Source organism: Phascolarctos cinereus, unplaced genomic scaffold (genome assembly GCF_003287225.1).
Source record: "Phascolarctos cinereus isolate Bilbo 61053 unplaced genomic scaffold, phaCin_HiC Scaffold_9;HRSCAF=440, whole genome shotgun sequence".
Taxonomy (NCBI): Eukaryota; Metazoa; Chordata; class Mammalia; order Diprotodontia; family Phascolarctidae; genus Phascolarctos; species Phascolarctos cinereus.
In genome coordinates, this window is record NW_027556402.1 from 203,020,608 (window position 1) to 203,031,082 (window position 10,475).

The 10,475-nt window shown below is 50.5% G+C and overlaps 2 protein-coding genes across 5 annotated transcripts; one reads left to right on the top strand and one right to left on the bottom strand.

Moving 5' to 3' along the window:
- Nucleotides 1–70: 70 nt before the first annotated feature.
- On the bottom strand, nucleotides 71–4,636 carry WDR54 (WD repeat domain 54). Of its 4 annotated transcripts, none has more exons than XM_021005489.2 (11): nucleotides 4,550–4,636; nucleotides 4,189–4,394; nucleotides 3,276–3,498; nucleotides 2,999–3,061; nucleotides 2,766–2,832; nucleotides 2,602–2,655; nucleotides 2,274–2,401; nucleotides 991–1,091; nucleotides 728–890; nucleotides 474–548; nucleotides 71–348 (listed from the first exon to the last, which is right to left on the bottom strand). In XM_021005489.2, exons 3-11 carry the CDS (start codon nucleotides 3,495–3,497, stop codon nucleotides 217–219), a joined length of 1,005 nt encoding a protein of 334 aa, XP_020861148.1. In that variant the 5' UTR covers nucleotide 3,498; nucleotides 4,189–4,394; nucleotides 4,550–4,636; the 3' UTR covers nucleotides 71–216. The 4 variants fall into 4 exon arrangements, with proteins under 4 accessions (XP_020861148.1, XP_020861149.1, XP_020861146.1 ...); XM_021005490.2 differs by having other exon boundaries at nucleotides 4,240–4,394; nucleotides 4,501–4,598; XM_021005487.2 differs by having other exon boundaries at nucleotides 4,501–4,598.
- A 59-nt stretch (nucleotides 4,637–4,695) lies between these two features.
- Nucleotides 4,696–10,475, top strand: CUNH2orf81 (chromosome unknown C2orf81 homolog). The gene is given in 6 exon segments (XM_021005486.2): nucleotides 4,696–4,820; nucleotides 5,232–5,453; nucleotides 5,849–5,941; nucleotides 5,943–6,080; nucleotides 6,287–6,397; nucleotides 6,399–10,475. Coding segments are annotated over 6 exon segments (1,812 nt in total). The 5' UTR covers nucleotides 4,696–4,802; the 3' UTR covers nucleotides 7,629–10,475.

Here is a 10,475-nt window from a genome sequence, read left to right on the forward strand (position 1 = left end):
TGACTTCACTTCTAGTCCCTCTGTGTAAAGTCCTGTAGTTAACTCCTTTAAAGAAACAGACACAGAGGGGTTAGGGGTTCTGTCATACCTTTATATACAACAGTGGGGTACACTGTTTCACAGATGTGAAATGCAAGGGGAAAGCCCCCAGTACAAGCCGGCTCAGAACCTGGGGGACATATCAGGCAGTCCTGCCTCCTCCTCTTCCTCCTCTCCTCACACACAGCTGTATCTTAGAATCTCTGGCAGGTCATAGCCTGTCACAGCGAAGGAAGAGCCCCTGGGGTCACAGAATCGGGCCCCACACACTTGGGTGTCGGTCACACATTCTGCATGGCAGTGTTCCACCTGGGGGAGGGGGAGGGAGGGTTAGGGCTCTGCCCCTGGGGGAAAAGAGGGCTTGTGTGCTCCCTGAGGGGCCTGGAGTGCTAGGATCATTCCCCGCTGTGACACTGCCTGGGCTTGATACAGACCTCAATGCAGCCACTGTCTGGATTTCTGCTTAGCTTCCAGATATGCACAAAGGAGTCTTCAGCCCCAGAGAGCAGCTGTAGGAGAGGGGAAATGGAGCTAAGGGGCTGACAGGAGAAACCCTGGTTTGTGCACAAGGGGAATTAACCCTGGGGTGATCCCCAGGAAGATACCTCCATCAAGGCTCCCTATTGAGACCTAGAAAGAGGTTCTCACAAGGTGGGCCATTGATGCTACAGGGCCTGGGTAGACTCACCTTGCCCGCCTCAGGTGCCAAGTCCAGGGCACTGACACCACGGGCATGGGCATTGATCTGGACATGCAGGGCCCCTGAGCTGGCTTCGAAGACACGGATCTGCCCATCCCCATAACCAGCAGCTACAGTGCCTTGCCACAATCGGACTGAGGGGCAGGGACTCCTGGGGAGATGGAGGACATTGGGCTGGCCTTCCCAGAGCTCACCTCCCATCTAACCCCTGACCCACCCTGATCCACCTCCCCTTCTTGAGCCTCCCATACCCAAATCCTGAGATTCGGGTCAGCAGCTTAAATTCTGGACCTGACTTCCAGACACACAGAAGGCCTGAGTCATCAGCTGTCACCACATCAGCTACACAGTCCTGAGGGAAGACAGACAGTAGGTCACCCCCAAGGCCACCTCCCATCCGAGGGGCAGGGGAGCATCTGTGAGCCACTGACCGCTGGTCCAATGGGCTTTGGAGGTTGGAAAAGGGATGCACAGCAGTACCAACAACCAGTCTTCTGGATACATCGCTTTCCCAGCCAGACTCACAGCAGCAATACTTAGCTTCAGAACCGGGCTCATAACACCCCTGGAAGGTGGGTATCATTATCCCCTTTGGAAAGTAACAATGAAGTACAGAGAGAGAAAAGAACTTAAGAGGCCTCTGCAATGAGAACCCAGGTTTCCTGAACTGTAAATAATCAGTTTAAAAATATTTACTGAGCTTTCCCCCATCCCCAACCTGAGGTGGGCTCCATTCTGTGCCAGGTACTGTGGGGGAGACAGAAAGTCTAGCCATGGTTCTGACAGCTCAATATCAGGGGCTCTTCACCTTTGCCTTGTGATCCACTGGCCAGGCAGTCTGCTGAAACTGTGCGGGTTCCTTCTCAGAATAATGTTTTTAAACACATAAAATAAAACAGAATTGCTGAAGAAACCAATTATACTTAAATATGGTTATCAAGATACATATATGCCTTTTGTTTCCAAATCTCCAGGGTAAACCCCCCTGGTCTATACTGGGAGACAGAGGTGTCCTATGATGACCTATTAAGTGCTAAGTTGTAGAACACTGACACTAAGTGAAAAACAGCCATTCCTAGGAGAGGTTGTATAAATTGCCTTATTGGCCAATGTGAACTCTTGTGGGGAGGTTGGATGAGAAGGGTGGGACATAGATGGGGTCATCACCCTTCCACAGGAAGGTTTTGAAAAAGTGAGAGAAGAGACGGCAGAATAAGAGTGCCACTGGACTTAGAGGCTGACCCCTTCACTCTAGAGATGGGGAAGCAAGAGCCAGCCTGAGACGTGGCCTGCCTAGCGTGCCACCGCTATGAGCTGTTCAGCAGGAGCAGAACCCAGGCCTCCTCATCCAGGGCTCTCTTTAGGGAGGGCACGTGTGGCCTAGCAGAGAGGATGCTGCATTTAGAGTGAAGAAGCGCTAGGTTCATATCCCAGCCTGGACGTTTACTGGGTGAGCCTGAGCTCTCTTTCTGTGCCTGTTTCCTCATCTGTAAAAAGCCCTGGGATCTTCCCTCCCCAAGGAAGGGTCCCTTACCTGGCCCTGAGCAGGCTCAGCTGCAATGTCCGTGATTGGCACCCGGTGCTCATCTAGCTCCTCGCTCAGCACAATGTTGGGACCTTTGGCTGGGACATCAAACACCAAGACCCGCCCAGACCACGTCCCTGTGGGCAGGACCACAGTGTACCTCAGGGGATGTCTTCAGCCGTGTCTCTTACCCTCCACCCTGGCCAGGCTTCCGCTTACTCCCTCAATTAACTGAGCCCCTGGAGCCTTTCCTACCACTGAACTCACCAATGTGGCTCCTGCATCCCTCCCTCCATACCCAGACCCCTCACACGTCACCTCCCCTAGGCCTCCTCACCCACAAAGATGTAGTGGCCACTGGCAGCAATTCCTCGGGCAAACAGGGCCTGCGCTGAGATAGGAAGGTCATCAGCTGCTCCCCAGAAGTCCAGTCTGTGCCCCTCTCTCTTCCCTCCCAGTTCTCCACTTAAACAACCCAGACCACCACCTGCCCTGCAATACCTGGCGGGGCATCACCAGAGTCCAAGGCATGCCAATAGACCATGACAGAGCCATCTGACTCATACATCTGGAGTGGGGGAACGACAGAAGTGGAACTATGTTGTGAGAACAGATAAAAAGATGAAGCCATGGCTCTTGGGGATGTCCCCATGTAGAACTGTTGGGTCAGGTACAAGGGACAGGATGGAGGAGGGGGACCTGGAAGGGACAGAAATGGCCCTTTTCTTGTTCACCTGTATGCCTCTCTGTGAAGTCAACACTAGTAACACCCGGAAAGGCAGGACACACCAGTAGGCCTGAGGAGAAATCAATGTGGGTGTCAGAAGGAAATATTCACAAGCAACTGAGACACTGGGGGGGTTAGAAGAAGAGACATTAACAGGATCAGCAGACACAGCAACCCGGGGTAGGAATCCCGAGAGGAAGGGGCACCTGTCTGCATCAGGGCATACCCTAGAACGAACCTCTCTCTGGAGGGCTCAGCTCTCTCCTCTGGGTCAGATAACTCACCTGGGTGATGAGAGGAAAGCTCAGCCCAGCCCCCTCTTTCGCGTGCAGCTGCCGCTGGGACACGGGAAGGCCATCAGAGGTGGCACTGAGGAGCTGGACATTGAGCCCATGGACCAATGCAAACTGGGTCAGCCTTGGTGCTGGCAGGGACAGCACGCAAAGATTGTTGTAGAGGGCTGCCGGGCAGGCCTGCGTGGGGACAGGCTGCTCTCTGCGGTACATCCTGCAGGCAGAGAGCCTCGGGTTGGGGGGCGGCTAGGACAAGTGGATATGGAAGGGCACTGGGAGGTCAGGTAAGTTTTTAGGGAAAACACACAAGGATTCACAAGTCTGAGAGGCAGGGAAATGCACGAGGACGTGCATACAAATACAGTGGACATGGTGAGGGAAGTGGGGGGAAGAAGGGAGGAAGGGAATAAGCACTTCTATATAGCACCTGCTATATGCCAGCTACTGTGCTAAATGCCTTACAGATATTAACTCACTTGATCCTCAGGAGTTAGGTGCTGCTATTATCCCCCATCTTACAGGGAGGAAACTGAGGCAGACAAGGGTTAAGTGACTTGCCCAAGGTCACACAGCTAGTAAGCATCTGAGGCTGGATTTGAACTGAGATCATCCTGACACCAGGTGCTGAGTTCTAGCCACTGCACCACAAACCTGGGGTGATGATGGTGTCTGGGGGAGACCTGGGACAAAGGGGCAGGAGGTCTGCTTGGGGTATGGCGATATGGCGAACGGAGCGGGGTTAGAAATGCACACAAGGGTCACAGAGGGGTGCAGGACGGTCAGTATGGATTAGTCCCTGGACAGTAAGTGTTTGTAGCTCAAGGGCACTGAGCACCAGCAGAGGGGACCCGGGAGCACCGCCACCCCTGGGGGACGCTAAGGCAGAAGGACATGGGCGTCTGACCTAACACGGCCGGGCAGCGCGAGAGCGCGGAGGGACACCGGGAGGGCTCACACTTGCGCAGTAGGACCGCGGAGGGACACCGAGACTGATGGGGGCCCGAGACAGATGGGGGCCCGAGACGCCGCAGAACCAGCGCTGGGGTACCTCCGACACGCAGGGGTCGGGGCTTAGAGGAAGGCGATGCGGGAGCAGGAGCCTGAATCAGACTTGAGGAAGGGGAAAGAGGGAAGGCAGATCAGGGCCCACACCGTTCCCACCAGACCCCGGATGTTTCCCTGCCTCCCCCGCCCGGGTTAGACATCCCATCCATACCTCCCCGCTACTCCCCTCCCCTCCTCCTGGCCGCGGCACCGCGCCTCACTCGGCTTGTCAGTCCCCGCATCCGCCGCCGCCATGGAGACGACGCAGGGCACGCCGCAGTGGTGTCTACGTCACACGCTGGGCCGGCCGCGACTCAGTGTGGGCGGGGGCGCGCGCGGGTCTGCACCCGGCACCGCCCACGGTTGTCCGGGTGACTGTTAGGCAGCGTCGGTGGGGGCAGTGCCGCTGAGGGGACTAATGTGGAGGTCCATAAAGGAAGCCCCAGTCCCACCAGGCTCCACCGGCGGCCATCCATGGCGCATGAAGGCTCGGTGAGCTCCGCAGGCTTGTGGGATTTTAGCAGCAGCCTAGGGCGTCCACGGACCTTCTTTAGTCACAGAACGGGCCCCCTCCCTGCCCAGCGCTGACCTCAATGAGTATTACAAGTAATACAGCGGGAAGGGTTGTTAGAGATGATTCAGGCCAACAACTCCTCCATCGATGAATGCAGGGGAGAAGAGGGGGTTGCTCAAGCCTACCCAGGTGTGCCACAAATCGGGGTGGGGGCTAGTCAGGGTACAGGGATCAGGCTAGATGGGAGTGGAGTGAGACCCTCCACAAGGACCCTTCTAGAACCTACCGACTTGACAGGCTTGTGAGAACCAAATGGGCTAATAGGGCTAACAGAGCTCTATAGAAATGTCAGCTATGACTATTATTAGTAATCATTATTCTTCCTACAGAGAGCCGGCAGAGACCGAGGGCAGGCCAGGGCCAAGGCAGAGAAGGTTCGCCCCCCTACAGTGCCTGTGCCCCAGATAGAAATTGTGCCTGGCCGTCTGAACGAATCTGAATGGATCTCACTTATGGGCATTGAGGAGGGTGAGGATGTGGTAGGGGATGTCTTGGCTGAACTGCTGGCCCGTGTGATGGATGCTGCCTTCAAGGTCTACCTGACCCATCAGGTGGGCATCTACTCTCCCTTTGCCCAGGAGAAGGAATAATTATAACTGCTATTTTTAAGTAAAGGTTTACAGTTTCTAAAGTATTTTCACATATGGCATCTGTCATTTGATTCTCACAGCTATCCCAAGAGGTATGTTGGCAACAAGTATTGTTATCACAACTTTAGAAATGAGGAAACTGAGGCTCAGGTTAAGTAATTTGCTCATTGTCACACATCTGTTATTCAGCAAATGTTTTATTACATTTATTATACATCTAGGAAGTACTAGGATTTGAATCCATGTCATTTGACTCCCAGGTCTGTTTTTTTAAACTATATTTCTTCTGCTCCTTCTTCCTCACTCTCCCAAGCCCAGTAATACTCTTTCTTCTGCCTTCCTTTATTCCTCCACAGTGCATCCCATTCACCATCAGCCAGGCCCGAGAGGCCATGTTGCAGATCACTGAGTGGCGATTCCTTGCGAGGGATGAGGGCGAAACAGATGTGGGCTGAAGACCCCACATGGGGGGAAGATGAGGAGCCTAGGGCCAGCACCACAGACACCTGGGCTCAAGGCTCTGTGCCTGTGCTGCATGCACCTTCCCCTGCTGTTCCCCCAGGACTTGAACCCTCCTCCCAACCTGAGGTAATGCCTTCGCCACCTTATTCTCCCTTAGTTTATAGCTGACTCCAGAACTTCTCCAGCTTCCTCCCATCTAACCTTCCCCCAAGATCACCCCCCAGATACTTTCCTAATGGCTAAACCCCTTCCTAGACTACCTCTTTGATGATGTAGAAATGAATAGCCTAGCAACCCCACAGCCCTCACTCTCCTGTTTCCTCCCCCACCAGGGCGCTGAGAGTGGGGAGCAGCTCCCTGTGCATCAGAAGACTTGGATTTCAGTCCCTGAGGATGAGAGCTTGTCTTTCTGGGAACCTCCTGAGTTGAGGCCCACCCCAGGTCCCCCCCCCAACACCAGAACCCTCTTCACAGAGCCCCCAACACTTTGCCTTGTCCCATCCCTGTCCAAATTCAGTCCCTCTCCTGAGCAGTTTTCCCTCTCTGGATCCTTCTATATGGGAGAGTTCCCAGTTTTCTTTGGAAATGGGCAGCTTAGTGAGTCCACATCCCTCTCTAGATATGTCCATATGGGCAAGTCCTCAGGCATCCCTAACTTCACAGCCTGGTTATATTCCATCTCTTTCACGGAGTCCCCAACCCCCTTTCCATTGCACTGGGGGTGGGGACAGCTCAAGCCAGGTGGAGGAGACAGGTGTACCTTCCCCCTACTATCTGTCAGTGCCTCTTCCACCATTCCTGGCTAGCCCTCCCTGGGGCCTCCCAAGAGCCCAGCCTGTCCCAGCCCCCAAAACTTCACTAACTCCCTCATTGCTCCCTGCTGCTTCTGCCAAATTCGTGCGCTTACAGGGGGGGCGGCCGTACCTAGCATCGGGTCTGGCGTATGACAAGATGGGACAGATCGTAGCCATGGATCCACCAGATCCTACTCATGTGCCACAGCACCAGATTCACCCCCTGGCCAAAGTTGTGGTCCCTGAAGCAGAGGTCCATCCAATGGAGTCCTACAGGGAGCAAAGGAAGCATGTGAAGTATGGGAGCGAGCTCCGGTTCCAGCTGCCTGGCCGCCCCACAGCCCACTTCCATCGTGGTTTTCCCTTCCCAGCCCCTGGCTTTGAGCTGCCTCTCCGGAACCAGCCCTTCACTCCTCTGAAGTGGTGGTCTAGTGTCCAGTGGCCTTGTGGACTAGAGGGGGAAACAGGTCTGTTGCAGAGGCAGCCAGGAGGTTCAAGTCTGATTCCAGGGACGGGGTCAGGACAGATGCCAAGGTCTGATCTGAGTATGCTTCCTCACCATGGTCCAAGAGTCCTTGAAGCCACTTCCCAGCTGATATGGAAACCTTCCCAACTGCTGGACTCAATGAAACTGAAGCCTCATGTGAGCCTCTGGAATCCAAGCAAAAACATGCATCGAAGTGGTTGTATTCCTTCCCACATAGAGAGAGGGCAGACCCCTGGTCCATTGCCTAAGGAGCCTTCTGAACAGCAGCCCATCCAAACCCATGCACTTACCCCTCAGGTTACTGTGGCTCAGCTGCTAAAGGGCTCCCCACCCAAAGTTCGGGCCCTTCCCTCTCAGAACACAGTCAGCAACACCCTTCCTGAGGAGTCCTGAATGAAGAAAGGCTGTGAGTCTTACCATGACATTCCAACCCCACCCAGCAACACTCTGAAACCCAAATCCCACTATGCCTGCTTCCCTGCAATAAATACCTGTGGGACCCTAAATGTTAGACTGATGTATCCCTGACCACTATCCTGATAATCCCTCAAAAGAAGATCACTCTTTCATGTCCAAAGGCTCTCTAACAAAGACATTTTTCCCCATGCCCTGATTTTAGGTAGCCTTCATTCAGATGGAAAAGACATTGCCTCCCTGCCAGGGACACTCTAAATGAATACTGGTACATAGGACCTCTTCTCTCAGAGAGAGAGAGAATATCCCAGTTGGGATATAGAGAGAGTATCCATCCTGTGTCCAAATGTGAATATTGGCAGGCACATTATTGTCAGAGATAAGGAATTCTTTTGAAATCACTCCACCACACAACATACTAATCCTCTGGGCTATGAAATGACGGTTCTGAAAAAGGAGACAGCCTTTCCACACACAGCCATGAGGAGGCTAAAGACTGAGAGGAGAAATACCCACACTCCTAGGAAGTCCCCAGACTGAGTCAGAGGTACTTCTAACATTGGGAAACCCTATTTCTGAAAAGGAATCAAAGACTTAGTTGGAAAATACCTCAGAGGCCATCCAGACAAATCTATCAAGGCAAGAGTACCTCTAACATCCTTTTAGGGGATGTTAAAGACAATTCAGCTTTTACTTGAAGACTTCTAGGGAGGGGAGAATCTACTAACTCATTCTACTTTGTAATCTGAGCAATGTTAAGAACTTTTTCCTTGACATCAAGCCAAAATCTGCCAATGCAATTTTCACTTGTTCATAGTTCTATCCTTTGGAGTCAAGATCAAGTCTATTTGCTCTTCTATACTAGAAGTCTTCCAGCACTTGGAAAATGATAAGGTCTATTTCCTTCAATTATTCTTATATGGTATGAACTTTGCTATTCTGGGTTGTCTAGTTCTGGATACATTTTAGTTTAACAGTGTGTTTTCTAATATATGGTCCCCAGAACTGGACTGCAAACATGGTCTAACCAAGCCAAGTGGGCTCTTTTTATGTATTCTAGACACTAGGCCTCTCTGGGTAGCTTAGGGTTGCATTAGCTTTTCTAGCAGTTATGTCTTGCTGTTGACTTACCTCAAGCCTAGGTTTGCTAAAATGCCTAGATTTTATACTAACTGGTATCATATCTCCCCTATCCTGTACTTAGTTCTTTAAAAAGTTTTATTTATTCTTCTTGGTGTTTTTTTTAATAGTTTTATTTTTATAGTTATTTGCCAGTCTACCACCACCATGTTGAATCCTTCCTTGTGCAAAACACAAATGCTTAAGCCAAGCCTAGCCAGAAATCAACTGTGTATGTCAAAAGATACAGTAGTTTTCTCCTGTAATTTCCCTTCCTTACCCCTGTGTCTACAGAGAGGAATTCTCCAAGACCAAGATTGTGGTAATTTGTTGGAGTTTTGTTTTTTTGTTTCATTTAGGTTTAGGAATTTGTGTTCATTAAGTCTCATCTTAATAGACTTGGTCCATCATTCTAGCTGTAGAGATCTTTTTTCGATTGAGATTTGGACATCAGTGTCTACTCATCTTCCCAACTTTGTGTCATCTGCATATTTATCACTATAGTGCCTTGCATGTAATAGATGCATAACATCTGTCAAATCTACATCATCATCCAGACACTGATAATATTATACAATATGGGGCCAAATACAGATACCTAGACAGTTTCACTAGAGGCCCCCCACCAAAGTTGACAGCCTGTCAATGACTACATTTTGGGGTCAGTCATTTAGCCAGTTCTGAAAACTTCCATGTACGATATGGAGTCTACCACATCTCTCAATTTTGTTACAAGAATAGTGTGATATACTTTGTCAAATGCTTTGCTGAAATAAAGCATATTATACTATATGTATACTAATTCTGAAGCATTCCCCTGATCTGCTTGTAAGGAAAAGGAATCATACCACATATATAAGTATTAGCAGCTAGATAGCAAGTCCATATTAATTCAGTTAGTTGTTTGGGAAACAGAATGACCACATACTCAAACAAAAAACGGTAAGAGCTTACGTAATTACATTGTGCTCATATCTTCCACTGACCACTTGCTCTGATTATAAAAAGATGCTATAAAAGAAAAAGCAGGGATAATGGGTTTTTTAAAGCAATTAAAAAAAAATTTTTAATGACTTGCCCAGGGTCACACAGCTAGTAAGTGTCAAGTGTTTGGTCTGAGGCTAGATTTGAACTCGGGTCCTCCTGACTTCAGGGCCTGTGCTCTATCCACTGTGCCACCTAGCTGCCCCCTGGACATGATTTTAATAGCATAAAAGTGGTCCTTCAGGCCTAAGCCTAAGGGCACAGAATGATTCAACACATACATGGCAGGACAAAACATCCTTAGCTCTGTGTGACTAAAGGTAAGGATCAAAACTGACAAGCAATCACACAATAACAAGTCCACCTCATAGCCAGCCTCAGGAATAACCAGGTGGAAAATGCTCCTGTTTGAAAAGAATGAACACAATGGGGAAACCGAGCCAAACGGATCTTACCTTCAGTATGCCAAGGGTGTTGTCTTTGCTTTTTCTCAGGTACAGACCGCCTGTAACAGTTCAGAATCACAGTCCCTCTGAGTAACTTGTGGCCAATCTCCCTAATGATGGATTGCTGACTGAATGATCTGTCAGACAACTGTACCTTGATTCAAAACCAAAACAATATCAGCTACAGTCCCAAATCATATCTTAGGGCTAGATACAATTGTTTTCACTCATGATGTTGCAATAAGCAATAAAAGTTTATCAGGACTCACACACAAGA